The 21,091-nt window shown below is 44.4% G+C and overlaps 2 protein-coding genes and 1 long non-coding RNA gene across 5 annotated transcripts; 2 read left to right on the top strand and 1 right to left on the bottom strand.

Moving 5' to 3' along the window:
• The first annotated feature begins 23 nt into the window (after window positions 1-23).
• LOC103480949 (uncharacterized) lies at window positions 24-12,982 on the top strand. Of its 2 annotated transcripts, none has more exons than XM_008436159.3 (5): window positions 24-201; window positions 2,200-2,687; window positions 4,090-4,251; window positions 6,618-6,822; window positions 7,608-12,982. In XM_008436159.3, exons 2-5 carry the CDS (start codon window positions 2,543-2,545, stop codon window positions 9,334-9,336), a joined length of 2,241 nt encoding a protein of 746 aa, XP_008434381.2. In that variant the 5' UTR covers window positions 24-201; window positions 2,200-2,542; the 3' UTR covers window positions 9,337-12,982. The 2 variants fall into 2 exon arrangements, with proteins under 2 accessions (XP_008434381.2, XP_008434382.2); XM_008436160.3 differs by lacking the exon at window positions 24-201 and adding an exon at window positions 1,560-1,582.
• A 364-nt stretch (window positions 12,983-13,346) lies between these two features.
• Window positions 13,347-20,445, bottom strand: cyp17a2 (cytochrome P450, family 17, subfamily A, polypeptide 2). The gene is made up of 9 exons (XM_008436161.3): window positions 20,120-20,445; window positions 19,374-19,494; window positions 17,179-17,317; window positions 16,379-16,608; window positions 15,972-16,058; window positions 15,648-15,863; window positions 14,623-14,792; window positions 14,448-14,551; window positions 13,347-14,377 (listed from the first exon to the last, which is right to left on the bottom strand). Exons 1-9 carry the CDS (start codon window positions 20,443-20,445, stop codon window positions 14,112-14,114), a joined length of 1,659 nt encoding a protein of 552 aa, XP_008434383.1. The 3' UTR covers window positions 13,347-14,111.
• On the top strand, window positions 14,204-17,089 carry LOC145548619 (uncharacterized). 2 transcript variants are annotated; one of them, XR_014084631.1, is made up of 2 exons: window positions 14,204-14,337; window positions 16,342-17,089. It is a non-coding gene; the product is annotated as an uncharacterized LOC145548619 (long non-coding RNA). The 2 variants fall into 2 exon arrangements; XR_014084630.1 differs by having other exon boundaries at window positions 14,307-14,397.
• Window positions 20,446-21,091: the final 646 nt, after the last annotated feature.

Here is a 21,091-nt window from a genome sequence, read left to right as displayed (position 1 = left end):
GGCCGGAAGTGCTCCGCAGAGAGCTGCGCGGGCTTCACGTGCCGCTGGCGCTGATGGCGGCGGGGCTAGCGGAGGGTCGCACTGAAGCGGGAGCGCGAGGAGGCGGGGGACAGACGGCGGAACCGAGCGCCGACGCTCCGCCAAGCCAGCCGTGAGCACAAAGAGCCGCGCTGCAGGGAGGCCCGCTGACCGGATGGAGGGGTACGGCTGTTTTTGTGTGGATATCCCGGTGGGGTGGTGGCTGGAGGGGGGCCGTCTGCTGGCTGGGCAACCCGGGACACCAGCGCCGTTATTTTTAAAACGCTCCGTCTGCGTGTAACCAGAGCCCCGGTTGTGTGGCCTTTATGTGGCCTACGTGCGTGTGTTGCGTTCACTGACCGTGGGCCGTCATGTTTACCGGTCTGCAAAGGGGGTGCGTGCGTGTGCGCGCGTGTGTGCGGCACTGCAGCATGCAGACAGAAGTTGGCCCGGTGAGGGACGCCACGCCGCCGCGGCCCCGTCAGTGCGGGGACCACCGGCGGCTTGGGGACATCTTGGTCCGGGCGGCTGCTGCTCCCTTCAGGGACCAGCCGACTGCTAAAAACGTCCCGATGAGGGCCGAGGTTGTCTAATACTGCTCCTCTGGGGAGCCAGACATTCCTAAACATGCGTGGCGTTAAGGAAGGAATGCTGGGAACATTTTGTATCTGGGATTACAGTGTGGTGAATATTTACTTACGCTGTGTTGTTCAAATACCACTGAGATTTCCTCTTGCATTAATGTTATCAAAGATGTTATTGACCCTCTGAAACACGAACTGCAGGAACCAGGGTTGTTTTTCTGCCTGAGTGAAAGTTCCCAGGATTTTGTTTTAGTTGTTTCTCAGTGTAAACTCCTGGTTTTAGCTTCTATTCAAATACAACATTTAATCTTTAAACATAAAATGTTAAATGAAGTACAGCAGACAAACTGTTTTCACAAGGATTTGAAACGATAACCACGATAGCTAAAACCTACAAATACTTTAGACCCCCCTAAAAACACGTATAACTGTGTATTTTCACAGTTTAAACACTAAATATACCATGAATATGCAGCCTCCGCCAGATAAAAATAAATAAAGGTAATAAACTTCAGATAACTAATAAATGGCTATTTTTAAGTCAGAAATGTATTTGAGATAAACGTCTTACGGGAACTCAACAGTACTGGAAAATATTTGAAATTTTTCCAACAGAGAGCAAAAAAAATTTAAGAAATTCAAAATTAAGTGGCAAAACTGAAAATTTAAAGTCGTGTTGGCGCCCCCTGATGGACTACCTGCTCTGCGCTCTGACCACCTTAAAGGAAAACTTACTTTCAACTGGAAATAATGTATTTTAATAATTTGTGTTTATTTTATCTAGTTATTTTTATTATATATTTCCCCCTTTTTCCACCCTAGTTTTTTTTCTTTAAGCTAATCACATTTCAGTTTGTATCATAACTTTTGCTGGTTCTGTGTTTTTATTTTGAAAGTAAATAAAAACTGACATTTTTATGTTGGCTATCATGTGAAATATAACCTGGTCAACAGGAGCTGACGATGTCGTCACAATATATGTACGTATTGATTACGTCCGGATTTACGACGTCTGAATTATGTTGCATGTTTGATGTCAATTATGTAGAAAAGTTGGATAAAATGCAGCGTGACTGTTCTGGCTGCTGACTCTTTGAGAACCATCGGATACGTTTCCCATTTAGTTCCACCCATGGCAGTGGCATAAAATTTACCTTTTTGAGGACGTGAAAACATCAGACTGCTGTGAAAAAATCATTTGTTTCGCCTCGAAATTGTATAAAAATTCTGAATGTTTGAAAAAAACTTAACTTCTTTTGTTTGGTACTTTATGAAAAAAAAAAAAATTAACTTTTTTGAAAATGTAGAGTCTAGGAATAAGTGGAGACATTCAGATTTATTTTCTGCAGCTTTTCCAGGACGGGGGCAGAGAGTTTACTGATGTACCCATAAAGATGATTTCCAACGGGATCTCCAGAAGTATAGCTAAACACGTATGAGTGTGTGTGTGTGTGTGCGCGGTGGACAGAGTGGCTTCATTGTGTCTCTCGAGGTTAAGTCGGTGCAGAGATGAATATCAAACAGGCTGTAGTAGTGGCTGGGTGTCACGCTCTGTTGTTGTTTATCAATAAAGCGTTGTTTTCCTCTCTCTCCGCAGTCCGGGACGTCCTATTGGCCGTCATCTCGTCTCGCCCCACCAGCCGCTCCTCTCCTTCTGCTGCTGCGGCAGAAGCGTCTTGGTGGGATTCGTCTGAAAAATGACCCCGACACTGCCAGGCTAGCTGCAGCTTCACTGTGATCTCTGTCCTGCAGCTCCAACCCGCCAAGCGTTTAGAAACAGCCAGACAATAAAAACAAACTGAGATTTGGTTAGAAACCAAACCACTTCGAACATGTAGGTGGGCTGCGACCAGCACCAGGTAGCTAACGGTGAGTTAGCGGCTTGAGGTAGACGGATAGCGGTGGCTCTGGCGTAACAGAGGGTGATCAGCGGGGGTGCGATGGAGTACCACTCCGGTGGCAGCCTGCCCCTGCTGGGGAGACCGCGGTACTGCCCTGGAGCCAATGCTAACGGAGGATATCTGTGCGAGACGGGACACTGCTGTGGAGAGACCGGCTGCTGCACCTACTACTACGAGCTCTGGTGTAAGTTTTCCTGACATAAGAGCTACACTTTTGATGTGAAAGTTTATCTCTAAATCAAAATGAGCTAAAATGCTAACATTAGTATCATGGCTATCAGTAGCAAATAATGTTACCCATTTAGCATACAAAAAGCAGTGTGTAAACTAAAACGAATGAAAATTATAATATTAGCTCATATGCATTTCTCTAAAAGAAATGTTATATTAGAATTAGCTGAAGTGCTAACATTATCATGGGGGCTAGCAGTAGCACATAATGTTCTCCATTTAATATACAAAAAGCAGTGTATGAGCAAAATGCTAATGTTGGCTTGTATAAGTTTTTCTGTTGGAAATGAATCTAATTGGTTAAAGTTCAGCTTTTATTATCAAAGTTATCTAAAATGCTAACATTAGCATGGAGGCTAGCAGTAGCAAATCTACCAACAGTAAAGTTCTCCACTTGGTTTTCAGAAAGCAGTGTATGCTAAAAGCAGTGTGAATGTTAATGTTGGCTTATATGCATTGTTATGCTGAAAAAGCAAGTTAGTTTAGCGTTTATATGCAAATTAGCTAAAATGCTAACATTGTTATGGGGGTATCAGTAGCATACGATATACTCAGTTTAGCATACAAAAGGAGTATTTAAGCTAGTAAAAGTTAAAATGCTAATATTAGCATATATGTGTTTTTCTGCAGGAAACATTATTGCTTAAAGTTTTGTTTTTAATTAAAGAAATGCTGAACGACTTCTTCTTCAACAAGGCAGCAAAACCTTGAAATTAACATTTACTCTTTATTGAAGTGCTTTATGTTACAGTGCTGTTAGCAAGTATTTACCTCTTCAGATTTCTGCTATTTCAGTTTTTTGTCACTCCTAATATCAAACAAAGATAGTCTGAGTAAATAAAAATAGATGATTTCATTTATTAGGGAATAAAACTTCCAGTCAAACCAACCAGGTCATATTAAAAAACATAATTTTACCCGTTAAAATTTAAATTACAGATTTAACTTCAGGAAAGGAAATAACTTCAAATCAGTCTGACAGGACGTAAACTCATGAATAGGGCTAAAACGATTAATCTGATTAATAGTGATTAATCGATTAGTAATTGTTAACTGGAGCATACAGACTGTAATAAAGGTAATTTGCTTAAAGATCACAGTTAGAGCAGTTTGTTAGTTTTATTGTGTCAAGATTTGTTTTTTGTCTGTTTAATATATTAATATTTTTATTTAATAACAGCTAAATATTTACAGTGTTTTTCCTTTAGACAATAAAAATACAACATTAACTTCATCTCACAACCAAAATGATTCCCGTTTTTCTTCTGGATTCTCGTTTATGAAGCTCAGTTAATTCAGCTTCGATGTGCCTGAACCAGAACTCTGAGCTGTGGTTCTGTTCTGACCGTCCTCAGGGTTCTGGCTGCTTTGGACCGTCCTCATCCTGTTCAGCTGCTGCTGCGCGTACCGGCACCGGCGGGCCAAGCTGCGGGTCCAGCAGCAGCAGAGGCAGCGAGAGATCAGCCTGCTGGCCTACCATGGAGCCAACTCCTTCCCCTCCTCCATGCTGGACCTCAGTGAGTCCAGCTGCTGGTTCTGACCCACTAACACACACAACTGCTCTGCTCTGGACTCCAAAAGAACCCTTATCAAACTTTACAACATGATGCTAAAGCATTCACACCTCATTTTATCACATCAAAACAACAACGTTTATTAAAGTTTGAACGATTAATCTGATTAATCTGATTGAAATTGATTAATCGTTAACTGGAGTACAGAGACTCTAAAAAAGGCCAAGAACAACAAGCATCAGAGCAGAAATTAAACCAAAACTGTACAAAAATAAAGCATTTTGTCTTTATTATAATAAAAACCTTCATCCTCTGTTGAAGGTTCAAATTCTGTTAAATAAAATCCTTTTAAGCACTTTTTGCATCCAATTGTTAATCAGTTAATCAATAATTAGTCACCAGGTCAGCCCTGAGTTGCATCTTTTACACTACGGCATTCCTCTAGTGAGCTGTCAATCACCCTGGTGTATGTTCAGCTAAATGTGAAAATGTTGTAATTTACAGAAAATCTTTTTGTACTTGTTGGCTATGCTAACTAGCAATAGCATTTTTCTGTTGGGAAGAATGCTCACACCCTAGGAAATAAAATGTTTATTTTGTATTGGGGCTACACAGTGGCGCAGTTGGTAGAGCTGTTGCCTTGCAGCAAGAAGGTTCTGGGTTCGATTCCCGGTCTTTCTGCATGGAGTCTCCATGTTCTCCCTGTGCATGGTGGGTTTTCTCCAGGTACTCCGGTTTCCTCCCACAGTCCAACAACATGACTGTCAGGTTAATTGGTCTCTCTAAATTGTCCCTAGGTGTGAGTGTGAGTGTGTGTGTGCATGGTTGTGTGTCTCTGTGTGTCTCTGTGTTGCCCTGCGACAGACTGGCGACCTGCCCAGGTGACCTGTCCAGGTGACCCCGCCCCTCGCCCAGAACGCTAGCTGGAGAGGAACCAGCACCTCCTGACCCCACTGAGGGACAAGGGTGTTAGAAAATGGATGGATGGATTTTTTAATTGAAAAATTAAAAAAATAATAATTTATTTTTAATATTGCATAAAATAATCATAAGTGGTTGAATGTATACATCTGATTAATCAATTAATCATCAGAATTACTGATTACTAAAATAATTGCTTGAATAGAGACTCAGACTGAGTCAAAACTTAAATTGAGAATCTGTTTAGCCACAGATTCTCAATTTAAGGGAAGGCAGAACTTTGACTAGGCCGTTCTAGCCTTGGTACAGTTGGGCTCAGTTTGCTAGTTAGTTGGTACTTTGGATTTTATTTGGGGGATTAAAAGGCGCATAATTCAAATACATCAAGTTTTATTTGTGATAAATATTAAAACTCAGAAAGCATTTATCTTCTGCTCCAGTTTGTGTTGGTTTAACTCATAAAACTCCAGCAAAACGAGAGGAAATGAGAGAATAGTTCTGTAAAGGCTGTGCTAGCGTTTATATCGTGAGTTTCATTCTTCTCATCTGGCAGACCTGATTCCCGCTGCACCTTAGAGCCAACCGTTAACTCACATTACTTCAGCAGACGATCCGTTTTACTGGAAATAGTTTGCAGGATTTCCAGCGTAGAAAAAGATGTGAGGCTTTTTCATCCGTCAACACAATGAAGCCGGCTCTTGTTTTGTCCTTTTGTTTGCTGCTGACGCTCAGCTGGTGTTTCTCCAATCCGCTTCAGAGACGAACCGCTGGAAATTTCCAGCTCAGAGGCTTTGATTTTTCAGAAATGAAACTCTTCCTGCTGCAGCTTTATCGATCAGCCAAACTCTGTTTATAAAGCCGTTCGGTGTAAAACGGCGCTGATGTTAGCTTAAAACAAAACACTGCATTTGTTCCACTATAGCAGTTCAATCACTGTTTTTGGTAGAAATGTCTATATTTTAAATAATTCACTAGTTGGTGTAGTGGAGTAGTAATAAAACACCAGGAGACCCAACAGATGTAAACATGCATAAGCTACATTTATAAGATGGTAAATTACAAAGCTATGACTAAAAATAAAAGCCTTCATGTGACAACTGTTAAAAAGTAAGAGCAAAAATCCGTCCAGTTTCACAAAACCAGAGGGAATGATGGTCTCAACCTGAATATGATCTGTTACCGTCACACGCTGCAAATGTACAAAATCTTTCCACTTATTTTTGGTCCAGTTTCTAATGCAAATATCTGAAGGAGAAAACTTTTCAACAGGATACAGGAGCTTGTTTTAAGTACATAATTTACTGATATTGATGCAAAAGTTCAAGTTTTATTTGCCGATTATTTCCCTAAAAACAAGACATTTTTTCTAGAAGTGTTAAAGCTCCAGAACTGATGATAACCAAACTACCGCCTGTCTTACCGGTGGTTCTGATCCGGTTTCTCTGCAGGTTTCCTGGCGTCGCTAAAGCTACCGTCTTATGAGGAGGTTGCGGCCCAGCCCTCCACTCCTCCTCCGCCGTACAGCTCTGTGTTTACGACCCCGCGATACCCGCAGCCGCCGCGCGCCGCCGACCCGCACCTGCTCACGCAGCACGGCCCGCTGCTGCACCGGCCGCTGAGCGACGGCCCGTCCTCCTTCAGCTCCGACAACAGGTAGACAAATCTTCAAAGCTGCAACTTTTATTAAAAAGGTTTTTTACATATTTGTTAAAACTGCCACCACATTGTGGCAGTTTGGTATTTCCTCCCTGAGCTACTATTGTCCTCTGAAGAAACGCACCAGTCCTGACCATAAACAACCAATCAGAGCCAGGAGGAGGGTCTTAGTGCTGTCAATCACCCTGGTGTATGTTCAGCTAAATGTGAAAATGTTGTAATTTACAGAAAATCTTTTTGTACGCCGTCATTGTTGGCTATGCTAACTAGCAATAGCATTTTTCTGTTGGGAAGAATACAGAGACCAAGGGGAAGGGTGTGAGCAGCGCATAGCAAGAGCATGATTGATATCGTTAAGATTGATATCAATCGCAATAATCAATAAATTGATTAATCGCATGATAAATTAAAACTAAACTTCATAATTCATCTTATTTGATGTTTTGTTTATTAATTTTGGATATTTAAAATGTCTTCAAGTTTTAAATGTTCATTAGAGTCTAAAGTAATTTTTAGAGTGTGTTCTTGCATTATTTTGCCATTAAAATGGGCTGAAAACCATGTTACTGTTTATAGCAACAACTTCTGGGACGTGAAAGACTAAGCCCCTCCCCCTGGCTCTGATTGGTTGTTTCTGACTGAATGATGTCTGTAGTTACCACTGGGAGCAGAATCTGTCCTCCACTGTGGCAACATAGTGACATTTTTATCTAATACGTAAAAACATATTTAAACTGCTGAGCTGATTGTTGTCAGACGTTTGACCTTTGACCTGTCTGCAGCTCCAGCTGTTCCTGCGACTCCTGCTGCCCCTCTTCTCCGTGTAGCTCTTCGCTCTCAGCGCCCATCACCTACGAAACCGACACAAGCCACGGCTCCACGCCAAGCGAGGCCACGCCCCTCACCCTTGACGTCACCATGGAGACCATAGCGGCTGCAGCCAGCTGCCTGGCGGCCAGCGAGGCCCGGTTCGCCTCTGACAGACCGGGCGCCGCGGTGACCGTCGACATCGAGGGCGCCGAAGACGTCGGCGCTCAGGAAGCCTCCGCCACGGACTCTTCCCTCCCCAGCCAGACTGTTACCGTGGCGATGGTTACCAGGGCAGCGCCGTCTCAGCCCTCACCTGGCTCTGAGGTCACCCTCACCGTTGCAGCTTCGTCTCCTGGAAAGCTCGACATGCCTCCTCCATGTTCTCCGATCTTCAGCACCGGTAGCTCCAGTCCTCTCCCCAGTCCGAGGCTCGATGCCATCCAGCTCCCCTCCAGTAAAATCACGAGAACCGGAAGTCTGTCAGGGCCTCCCACGCCAACAGCTAACCCCTCTGACTGCTGTGGGCCGTTCGAAGCTCTGGAGACTCTTGATTCTTCGAGAACTTTTGATCCACCCAGTGCCGCTTCGACGCCATCAGCACCGTCTCCAGACGTTCTCAGAACTATGGCCTTGAAAGCAGACTCTGCCAGCCTTCTAACTCCTGATCAGGATGTTAGCGTTGTTCCAGCCGATGCACCTGTTACCCCGACCCAAACTATAGCGTCTCCAAACCCGACAAAGGACCAAGAACCACTGCTGTCTGATTGTACTTCAGCCATTATTGGCGCCCCTCTGATTCCTAAACCAACACATTTAAATCTCACCCCAGGTACGATTGCGCAAACCGTTTCATCTCCATTGACTCAAAACTTAGAACCATCTCCCGGGTCGCGTTTGGCCCAGATTCCCTCAAGCCCTGGGTCAGGGCCTTCCCAGCACTCTTGTCTAGTTTTGACTGTGAACGTTTCTGGACCGAGTCCAGAGCTGCGTGGTTCATCTGAGTCAAACCTTCTCGCACCATTGCCTTCAGATGTTCAGGCTAGTTTTAGCTCTGGATCAGGATCGCCAACCCTCCTTCCGGTTCCGGTAGACGGCTCTTCTTCTTGTCCAGCAATCACGATCGAGTCTGAGACTTGTTTCATGTCTTCTCCGTCGCCCCTTGCGGTTGTTTCTCCATCCTCACCCCGATCTCCTCTTGTGGCACCAGCATTACTCCTGGACCCCCTCACCGCTCTTCACCCGTCCGACAAAGGCGCTTCCTCCTCCGGCCACGCGTCCTCCCTCTCCCCGTCGCCCCGCGCTACTCAGTCTCCACCGAAACAGACCGTCTTCTCGCCGTGCGTGGACGTCTTCGAACCCAGACCCGCGTGCTGGGAGGACGGAGACGAGGAGCAGGCCGCTGGGGACAGAGAGGAGGACGAAGACGATGACATGGGAGCGGACGAGAGCCAGTATCGGCACCGCCGTCTCACCGGCGACTCCGGGATTGAGGTGTGCAGATGTCGAGTAGAGGAAGAGGAGGATGAGGATGAAGAAGAGGAAGAGGAGAAAGACGGAGACACGGACGTGCATGATAGCGTGGATTGTCCCGCAAGAAGTCAGATGAGCACAGGGGACGAACTTACGCCGTGCAACCCCTCCACCTCGGTCACCACGTCAACCCCTGAAGAGAAGGTCATTATCGTCATGGAGAAAGTGTAACCGATGAAAGCCGATGGTTCAGTTCCTCGCTCTGACCTGGAGTACGCCAGGCAGCCATCAAATTTAGAAGATGCTTCTCGAGCGTCGTGGTTGTGAACCTAGACGACGAATGCACTGGTGTTGGGAGAAAGATTTGGTTTGGAAGTCACTTTATGGGCATTTTATGGACGCCTCTAGTTCACCAGATCTAGATGCTTCATTTCAGGATGATTGAGCTAAAACTGAGCTCTTCTTCCTTACCTAAGAGATCTCCATGTCCTGCACACTCTTTAACACGTATTAAATCACACTGTAACCCAATCTTTGTTGACTCGCATCAACAAATTTTAATAAATCCTCTTAACAGTCAAATATGGTTACCATCGATCCAAACTACATAAATTTGCACACAAGGGGGAAACAATCTCCATGTGACGCAAATACAGCATAAAAGCTGCACACGTGTTTGTCTGAGGTTGAAATCGTGCCCCGGCAGCCGATGACGCTTTCCGTCTTTTGCCCATAAATGAGCATCTTTAACGAATCGAGCATTCGGAAGGCGGCGATACCTTCCACTGCCGTCTTGGATGATGACGGAGGTTTGGAAATGTGCCGGGAACAAGTTGGCTTGCTCTGAAAAAGGAAGAGAGCCCGGTGTAGGTGGATGATTCACGGCGCCTGATTGACGGAGGGGAGACTGATTCACTGGGTTTGATGGCTGGGTCTGTCAGCAGAGCAGAGTTAGGTTTGCAGTCAGCGAGTGGAAAACTTCAAGGCGGACGGCTCGGCTTGGCTGGTGTTGCGTCGACATCTCAGCAGAGAAAAGCTCTTACATGAATGTAAACAAACAATGGCTGCTTTTAGAGCGAAACAAAGCCCCAAAGAGAGCAGAGGCGGAGCGTGTCATCGTCCCGTCTTTGTCTCTTTCTCGGAGTATGAGGTCAGATCAAACAATACGCCGTAGACGCCTCGATCTCCGTCACTTTCTGGATCTCTTCATTCATAAACGCCCCTCCTACGTCCTTAACTTTAGCAGGTTTGAACAATAGTGCAAAACAAATTGCAGAGCAGACAGAGACATTTCAAGGCCTTTTAAAAGAATAAGTCACGGCAAACGTGTTTAAAGAGTTTGGTTTATTTTTAGGTCGGTGTTTCGTACGTTGTGAGCTTGATAGACAAGTCAGTGTACATATTTTGTGACACACAAAGATGGAGTATATTTTATCAACGAAGCAGTTAGTAGTTGTTTTGTACATGCTGCCGTGTTTCAGCTCACCGTAGGATCTGGAATTAGAAGTGAGATGAAGAGCAATATTTTTATTCTAAAAGAATAAATAAACCCAGAGAAAAGTGAAAAAGCAGCGTCGGAAACGTCGGGACGGAAAAGGTCAGACCGATATCTGATGAAAAGTTATTAGAAGCAGTTTTGAGCAACTCTGAAGAGAAAAGCGTTTCATCGTGTAGAAGGTGGTTGGTGTTTATCTCCTACGGTCAAACGATAAGAGACGCATCTGCAGCAGGTTCCCAGTCCAACACAGCGTCAAGAAATGTGTTGATATAATCCAATCTATTAGGAAATGATGCATCCATCTATCATCTATACAAGGCCATGATGGCCTAGTGTCTGTCTCTCCCGGTCAGTGTGGGAAGCAGGGGTACACCTTAAGGCGCCAGTCCGCCACAGGGTCAACAGCCACCTGCACTTTACTGGTGACTCCCAACGCTTTTCAGAAAAGTTGGGAGTTTTCTTCTTGGTGCAAAAAAGTTTACAAATGAGGCTGATGAAAAGTGTTTAGATGCATTTTTGTTCAACTGAGGAAAGAAAAAATGCTCCATCCTACTGTAGGGCGTTGGTTTCTTGAGGTCAACGGACAAGAGACACCTGAAGAAGGTTCCCAGTCCAACACATGGTCAAGACATAACCCAGTCTATGAGGAAGTGACACGATCCACCCATCTTCTTTACAAGGCCATGAGGGACAGGCTGGTGTCCGTCTCTACCGGCCACTGAGGGCACAGGGCTACACCTTGATGAGCCAGGCCACTGGTTCTACGTGAATATGTGGTATAACGTAGGTTTCACCATTCACCCGTGCTTTCCTGTTTCAGAAATGTCCATTGATGTAGGAGCATGTCTTAAAAAGTCCAAATCTTTGGTTGTTGTGAGAGAAAGATCAGTGATGTCAGCAGATTGATGAAACATTTAGATGTTTCCTCCGGCAGTAAAGCTAAACGGGCCTGTGTTTGAGGAAAAGTGAAGGTTCTCATCACCCCAGGAAATCATCCACCCAACCTTAGTGAATGGAGAGAGACTCAGCCTGGTTGATCCTTACACCCTGTGTTCATGCTGCATTGATCCACACCTTCATGCATAACTCAACAGAGCCACCGATACATGATCCAAATGAGCGCTAAGCTGCTAGGACTCCATTAAAGGCACAAAGTCCTGCCACAGAAACGGCTCACGACGGAGACGGATCCAGATATCTGGTCCTGGGACTTTGACAGACCGAGGAAGATGCTTCTGGCTGAACGTCGGCACCGGTGGAGTGAGAACGACGAGTTCTTGGAGGCTTCTAGAGCGACGCCCAGCTGTTGATGTTGTAGTTGATGTTGTGGTTGACGGTGTTTTTTGTTTACCTGAACTTATAACGTTATATATTTCATTGGTTTCCGAGTGCCATTTCTACTTGACTACTGTTACTACTTAGCATTATTTAGAGCTGTTCTTGCTCTGTGTGACTGTGGCTTTATAGCAGAGTGACTTGGGAGTTGTTTGAACTTTGTCTGTACTTTGGGTTCCCAAAGGCTGAGCAGACCTGAGATCAGCTCGAGATGATTGGGGTTTGGTTAGAAACGGCTTGGAGCGCCGATGTTTAACGGAAAAGGATTGAAACAACCCAGTGAGTCTTTTCTGTCTTGGTTTTGACCAAAAGCTCCGAGGCGTTTTTAAGGTAAAGTGACAGATTACAGCTGATCCAGGACTTCCTGCTTTGGGAAATCCTGTCTTTATGTCTCTGTTAAAAGTCTAAATTACTTATTTCTACTGAACTATGTTACTATGTCCACATTGACTGGATTTTCACTGAAAATGTAGATTTCTTTTCTTGAATTCAAGGCTAAATATAGTAACACCTGACTGGTTCTGCCTGTTTTCTGTTATTCTGCCACAGCAGGTGTTGGGAGATGATAAATCCAATTTCCATTTTCTAAAGAATTCAATGGAAAACACCAAACTGGATGAGAAACTAAAGAAACATTTAATACAGTTTTTGGATTAAATGTTAATTTGGTTGGTTTTAGAGACTGGTTTGGTTTGACTAGGCCAGTTTCTTGACCCTAAAATGTGAAGCTAGTCAAACCAGTTTGGATCTGATCTCTTTTAGTTGACCCGGATTATAAGACTGTCCAGTTCCTTCCCTCTGCTTACAGGATTTTAACTAATTTGTCTTTTTCCACCTTCATATCCTCACTGGCGTTTCTGGCTGTCAGTCGGTGGGAGAGGATTTAGAAAAGATTTAAATCCTGTAATATTCAAACGACAGGAGCACTAACTAGTATTAGAGGTAATAATTGGTGTGTGTGTGAATGTTTGTACGTATGTGTGACATAACTAAACCAGCCTGTTCTAAAAGTGTGGAAATATAATAAAACTGTTGAATCTAAAACGTTTCTGTCTGTAAGTTTAATACTGAAACACTAAAGCACCACATTTATACCAGAGCTCATTTTAATTGAATTTGAAAATGATTAGCATATTTAGCTTCCCCTAAATAAATAATTCAAGATAAATTCTGTTAATTTACTCGACTGTTTTGTAAACTTTCAGGTGAAAAAAATTCAATACAGTTTTGGTTGTCAACTTAAAAAAGTATTCAAGTAGCTAGAACTTTATAGTCATGCTCTTATTTTGAAGGGGATGACTGTTTACGGTAAAATCGCATGCAGGCTACAGTTTAAGTCAATAAATGTTTGATAAATTATTGCAAAGTTCATTTCAGTAACTCCATCATTAAGCAGAAAACACTCAGACTGTTTTCACGCCTTTATTTGTTGATTATGGTGATTTCGTGCTTATGGCTAATGAAAACATGACATTTAAGATCAGAATATTACATCAGACCAATCTATATATTTTAAATACACAGATGTGGACTTTATAAAAAAAGTGTTTAGTATCTAGGTAAAGGTTATGTTCAAAAACAGGACTTTTAATCTGAATATGACTGAATTTAATGTCAAATTAAAGATTTTTTGGGGGGATGTTGGATTTTAATATTGAAAAATAAAGAATTCACTTTTTTAAATTCAACACGACCAAATTTTGAAGGTTTGGTTGGCTCTAGTTGCCTTTATTTGATAGCAGTTTGACAGGAAAGAGGGGGAAGACATGCGGCAGGTGTTACCAGGCCGGGAATCGAACTTGTGACCACCAGCATGAGGACTAAGGCCTCAATACATGGGTTGTGCTTTGCCCCTGCAAACCCCCACCCCAAAATTTAAATGCAGGAATGTTTCCCAGGGATGTTAGAAACCCTGATGAAAGATGTGATGCTAAACGACAACAAGTTAGCCGAGAATCAGTAATTTAGTCTTGCTAAGAAATATTTTACAAATCAAAAAAATATATATTTTAAGCAACCATTTGTTAGAAAGTTGTTGTTTTTTAACAAAAAGAAATCGGATCAGTCAGACTGTAAATCAATGAGAAAAGGTTGTAATATTTCTTTTCCATTTATTCAGAAAAGGGTAACTAGAAAGTAGCTTTATTTTCTTGGCTGTAAGCTCCGCCCCTTTTCATTTAGCCCCGCCCTCCCAACCTGGGCGTGGACTGACTGCCGCCTTATAAGGCAGCGGCTGTAACACCACACCCAGACGCCCCTGCAAGTTGGGTGGGGAGGCCCCGTCTGGCAGCCTGAAGCTCATTCGCTGGAGCAGAGAGGACAGGAAGAGGAAAAGCTCCAGCCTGGCCAGCGATTCGCCGACGCAGACCCGAGGTCCCGCCCCAAACGGCAGGAAGCAGGTGGGTGCGGCGCGCTGACCCTTGTCGTCAAGGAAACGATCTATGTTAGGAGAGAAAAAGGTTTGAACGACGTTTCTGTTGGGTTTGTTTTGATAGACCGGTTGGGTCACCTGGGTTGAACAGGTCCGGTTTGTCCCAGAACCGGGGGTCGTGGTGAATCGACCACATGTTGACCAAAACCCGAGTCCCGCGGCGCACAGCGTGACCGCCAATGCTGAGAGAGGAAACGGGGTTTTTAAGAAACTCTGTGAGCTTTTCCACGTTGCGCCCTGCGATCGGACCTACCTGCTGTCGCTCATGGCGGTGTGCGGGATCAGAACCGGGCTGACCGGTCGGATCCTCATGCCCTCGTTGATGACGCAGTCCAGGTACGGCAGCCGGCCGCGGTCAGACACGCTCACCGCACGATCACCGCCCACGTTCTCACCCAGCTCCCTCTGCACGCGCTCCTGGACCTGCGATGGAAACCCAGAAGTAACGACCGAGACCTGAAGGGCGTCCAGGTCATCATCGGTTTCTAACCGACACGAGTTGATCGGGACGGACTGAAACGCTACCGGACTACCGGAAATCCACCAACTAGCCGTATTTGTGTTTTTACCTGTCCTTGACCAAGTTAGGATGGATTTATGGGCTACAAAACATGTTCATTACATTTTTTCTCAGCCCAACTCAACCTTTACACTCGCAGGTGAAAATAGATGCATACAGATGCGTAATTACACCACAGTACATCTTTGAAAAGTAGAAGTGTAGCCTCCTGCTCAACCAACAAGAGGTTTCTGGATGATAAATCAACAAAGAAACGGTTGTCTTTTCCTGCAGCCATTAAGCAGCACATACAGTGGGAAAACCAGCTGACCAGAGGTGCTGGAGCTCTGCTTGGGTTGCTAGGTAACAGGGCAACCCAACATGACTTAACAATTGGGAGGATTTTGAAATGGCACCAAAAAACGTTATCTTGTTGCCAAAAACATGGCTGGGTGTTTTTTAAGCACTTTGGCTGGCAGTAGAAGTGCAAATGGAAAAAGAAAAATGTCCAAAAATGTAAATTTTTCTAAAATCTTGCATTTTGTTTGGTAATTTCTGTCACTTCCTGAAGTATTTTGACTTGGACGACTTATCACCTTTTTGGCCTTTTTGGTGCTCCATACACAAGGAGCGACCGAGTTTGAGATTTTTAATGCTCAACACTGTAAATTTTTGTTTGCTCACATCACTTTCATGGCGCGCTCTGATTGGTGGAACAACGCCACAGAAATGCAGTTTGTGAGCAAAACGTCCTGAGAAGTGACCTTTTGCCCTCTGACCTCGGGGTGGTGCAGCAGGTAGGCCAGGATCCACAGCAGAGTGGTGGACGTCGTCTCCACGCCGGCTCCAAACGCCTCCGCTGCTGTCATCAGGACGTGGTCGTCGGTTATCCCCTCTTCTGTTGACCCATGTGACCTCTGACCCCGCCCACTGCCCGTCTGACCCTTCAGCAGGGCCTCCAGGAGGTCACGGGGGTCACCGTCACCCAGTGCCGCCTGCAACCCACCAGACAGACAATGGAAAAAGAGCTCAGAGCTGTAATAAGCGCTGTGGCCTGTAGGGGGAGCTGTTGGTCTCTGGTGGTTTTTAACGGTTTTCACCACCTTGTGCTCCTCCAGTTTCCGGGTCAGCAGTCGGTCCCTCACGGTGATGCACTCCTTCAGTTTACTGAGAGACCTGTTAGGAAACACCTGGAGGACAGGAAGAGGCTGGGAGTCAAAGCTTTACAGATTTAATGGAAGAAAATAACTAAGATGTTTAAAATTCAGCTAAAGTTTCACTTGCATCCACTGCATCAACCAGCTGGAGTTTGTTTTTATGGATTTTAATGAGGGGTTGCAATTCACTCTCTTTATTTTTAGAAAATTTCTGTGAATTAACTTCAAAATTTCTACCTTTTTTACTTTTACTTTCTCACATTTTGTTTCTATAATGTGCCTAACATGCCGTCGTATTATTTTCTCTTCTGCCCAGGGACAGTTTTGGTTTTCCTCTGGCTCCCCAGTCGCACCTTCATCCAGGGGTAGATGTCCACCAGCCCGCCCCTGGCGATCGTCTCCACGATGCCGTTGTTGTAGCTGATCACCTCCTGCAGCTCGCGGTCTCCGGGGCCGTAGGAGCTGCTGAACACCAGGGTGCAGACCACGTTGGTGACGGCCCTGGTGATGGCGGCAGACGGGTCGAAGCCCCGCGACCCGTGGGACAGCAGCTCCACGCAGAGCCCGTCCACCGCCGACAGAACTGCACAGACGTTTATGTTACTGGGGTCTAAATACGTAAGGATAAAACATGAAACAGTCATGAAAAGTTACTAACTGTCTTTGTTTCTAAATGTTTAAAGTGTTCTTGATGAAAATCTTCCCAGGCTTTCTTAAAACGCTGCTTTCTACGTATTTTATAACGATGGACCAGGGACATTGTGGAAAACGAGACTAAACCAAAAAACTCACACATTTTAAGATTATTCTCAGTCATTTTCCTGGAAAAAAAAGGAAATTTCTGAGCTTCAAAAGTCTAAAATTTGCAAGAAAAAACTAAAATAACTTTGAAACTGATCTCAGATTTCTGTAAGATAAACTTTTAAATTTTCTGAGTTCGTAAAGTCAAAAATTTCGACCTTTTGGATCTCAGAAATGTCCATGTTATTTCTAGAAAATGTTTGTGAATAATCTCAAAATGTCTTAATTTTTGTAATTTCAATAAAAGATATACAGTATTGACAGACTTTGCAGAGCAGTAATAGTTAAAATCAGTCGCTGTGACCCGGAAGCTTGTTTTTCTCATCAGAAACGTGGAGGTTCTGGACGGTACCGATGTCCTGCAGCCGGCTGGTTCCCTCTCCAAACAGGGTGAAGGAGTTGTGGACGAGGCGGCGGTGAAACCTCCACAGAGGAGAGTAGTCTGAGAAGGCGATGTCTTTTCCTCCGCGGGTCAGCAGGTTGGTGGTGACCTGTGCAGAACGGATACAGCCCAGTTCATAACATCAGGTTTTTAGCCCTTAAGTTCATTTTGGTGTATAATTAGAACCTCTAGGAGAGCAAAACAGTTTAATTTAGTCTCTCTTTGTGCTGCGTAGTCGTCTTTACATTGTATTCAGGTTAGATTGTTCCGTTTGTTCACTATTATTTGTGAACTATTACTTCTAAATCAGTGGTTCTTAACCTTTTTGAGGTACCGAACCCACCAGTTTCATATGCGCATTCACTGAACCCTTCAGTAGCAATAAATAAAATATGACCCTCCTGCCCCCCCAAATTCAAGACTTGGTGATCACCCCATGATCACCAAGTCTTCTTAAAGGTAGAGTCTCTGAGATCAGTTCTTCAAACTATATTCAGTGTTTTCAGCAAAGTTGATCTGACTGTCCAGAAACGACCCAAAGTATTTAAAATTAGCCACAGTTTCAACAGGTTGGCCATCGAGAGAAACTGGAACCACTTTAAGGTCTTTAGGTCATTTAAGTAGCTCTACATTCTTAAGAGAATGAAAAATTAATAATAAATAATAAATACTTTGTGGTATTCTGATTTAGTAATGTAATTTTATTAGTTGTGTTACCACCCCACACCACTAGAGGCAGTACCAACCCCGAAAAGATGCGACTAAGGAGCAGATTTAGAAGTTCACTGAAAGCTACAGAATTTGGAAAAACTGTGAGATTTGCTGAAGTTAATAAAGACACAAGTTCAAATCCATGCTGAGAGGAGCTCCTCCAATCAGGGCTCCTCCACAGCTCTGATTGGCTAAGCAATGTAACGTGATCCTCTGATTGGCTAAGCAATGTAACGTGATCCTCTGATTGGCTAAGCAATGTAACGGGATCCTCTGATTGGCTAAGCAACGTAACGTGATCCTCTGATTGGCTAAGCAACGTAACCTGATCCTCTGATTGGCTAAGCAATGTAACGTGATCCTCTGATTGGCTCAGCAATGTAACGTGATCCTCTGATTGGCTAAGCAATGTAACGTGATCCTCTGCAGCAAGTGATGACAAAGCGGGGCGTCATCACCACTTTACACAGGTGAGTCTTTACCTCCACGGCAGAGGCTCCGCCGAACCCCTGGGGTTAAGAACCACTGGTCTAAACAACGACTTCCGGTTAACCAGCTTCGCTAATCCGCCATTTTTATTTCTCGCAGCGATTTTACAGTGGCGTCAAAAATGATTTTAAAAACATCAATTTGTGTGCCTATGACATCATGACCCAGTCGTTGTTTTGCTAGCTGTAGCATCGGGCCTTCTGCTAATGTTAGCACTGTGTGCTAGCTGCTAGCATCTTGAGTACACAACGCCCTGCCCTTTTTAATAGTTTTATCACATAAAGACTTTTTGTTCTGTAAAACCTTCAGTAACGTTATTGAAGCTAGCATTAGCTGACTTTGTAACTGTTGATTTAAATGTGAAACAGGGCTTTAAAAGCATGTTATGTCCACTTTAACACATTTTATACTCGCATGCAGAACTGATCAGCATTTTTAGCATGTTTAGTTAAAACTGGCTCCCAGGTTGTTGATTAATAAGATTCAAAAATGGAAATTGAATTTTCTCCTGTTTTTTAAAATTAGATTCAGCTTTTTGAACTTTTTCTGTTTCCCAACTAAAACTGGATTAAAGGCTGGAAACTGTAAATGAAAAATGAAACATTAGCCCTTATAAACGATTACTGCTATATTTCTGCATGTATAATTGCTCAAAACCTATTAGAAATATATTTTAAGGAGTCAAAATCTCTGAAGTGCCATGTTAAGACACCAGGGGGCGCTGCAGGAAAATGTACTAAAGGAAAAGAAGAAATGAAACGAGTGATTCACTCCACAGGGAACAATAAAAGTCTTATTTTCTTAATAGTTAAAAACCTAAATTTATTCTGCCTAAAATATCCAGTATAATCAGAACATTTCCAAAGGAAAGTGCCTGAGACGTGACTCCGGTCCAGATCAGAGTTTCAGGTTCTGCAGGGAAACTTTTCGGTGGGTTTTCATTAAAAGCTGTCGCCGTTTCTGACCATGTCGGGACGTCCGGCGAAGTCCTTGCCCCTCTGCAGCAGCACCTCTCTGGCGTGTTGATGGTTGTTCACCACCAGGGTGTAGTGAGGGCCGAGGTAGAGCGCAAACAGAGGTCCATACCTCAGAAACAAGCACAGGGTCAAAGGTCATCATCAGTTAGGACCAGATTACCGTCCAGGATTATAGTTTTCTTCCTGAAAATCTCGTAATCCTCAAACGGAACCATTCAGATTTAAGAATCCTGACCGTATCTACCTGAACTTCCTTCCTTCCTTCACATTAAATACTGGTTTAAGAAGCTAACTAGTCTTACAAATATTAAATTAAACATGATTCAGTTGAGATCCAGGTCTAAACTCGTCATTTTCAGCAGAAATCCCAAAAAGAGTTTAACAAACTATTAGTCATAAAGGCTCGTTAAGCAAGTCTACCAACCCAAAGATTACTAGTAGTCTAGTTGTGGGATTATCTAGAATAGAGACAACAAAACAACCAGTTTTCAGATGTTAACTAATCAATCTACACATTAATCGGTCAAACTATGGCAAAGACTGACTCATTTTATGAAAATTAACTAGTACCTCAAGATATGATGATTAACTAAACACAAACTAGTCCATTAAATATGAGCTCAATCCAAACCCAAAGAGTCATTCCTGTGGTTAACCAGCATTCCCACTGATAACTAGTCCTCTCTACAGTAACCAGTTGCTAACCAACCCGCCCTGCAGCGTCTCAGACTCACCTGTAGGTCAGCCGGGTGAAGAGCAGGTGAGGAGGAAGACCTCCGCCCAGCCAGGGGAGGCTGCCCAGGACCGGGAGGCGAGGCAGGCAGGGGACGGGCTCCTGGACCGGGCCGGGGCCCCGAACCGGGCCGGGTCCCTGGACCGGGCCGGGGCCCCGAACCGGGCCGGATCCCTGGACCGGGCTGGATCCCCGGACCGGACCAGACGAGTTCTGGTGTTTAGCTTCCTGACCGGACCAACGGGAGAACAGAACCAGCAGAACCACGATGAAGAGGAGGAAGAGGACGAGGGGTGGTGGGGCAGAGGACAGCAGAGCGGAGAGCATGGCTGCAGCGAGGAAGAGGAAAATGAGGAGGCGACGAAGAACCCTGACTTTAACCAGCCAGGGAGGAACCTTGGAGAGGTCAGAGGTCACGCCTGCGTGTTGTTATGACAGATGTTTGACCGTGACGGTGTGTGTGTGTGTGTGTGTGTGTGTGTGTGTGTGTGTGTGTGTGTGTTTTCCTTCATCAGGTGGCCTTGGTGTTATCAGGCTGAATGCCACAGGTTGCCATGGAAACCTTAAAGGAGAACAGCCGCCGCTCCGTCCAGGTCTGTCGACTCTGACCAGGTTTTCGTTCCCGACTCAGTGAAGGAGACGGTTTAGGTTCCTGTGAGACAGAAGAACCTTGACCCGGTCTGACCTGGTTAGTCCTGGACCGGTTCTGGACCGGTTTATTGGTTCGTTCTGGACGGTTTTGACCCGTTTTAGTCTGAGGTGTTTGGTTTAAAGCTGTTTTTGGGCTGATTTGCCTCAGGAATAAATCAAACTCGTCATGTTTGTTCTGTTCTGAAGTTTAGTTCTTGTTTTGTGTGTCATTTTGTTATGTTTATTTTGCGTCGTGGTTCTGATCCATTTTGAACTTGGTTTTATGTGGTAAAGGTTTTGATGGTTTTAGGCTTTATTACCTGGATTTGGACTTAATTTAGCA

The sequence above is a fragment of the Poecilia reticulata genome, chromosome 18 (assembly GCF_904066995.2).
Source record: "Poecilia reticulata chromosome 18, P_reticulata-male-v2, whole genome shotgun sequence".
NCBI lineage: Eukaryota > Metazoa > Chordata > Actinopteri > Cyprinodontiformes > Poeciliidae > Poecilia > Poecilia reticulata.
This window is presented reverse-complemented; position numbering and strand designations above follow the sequence as displayed.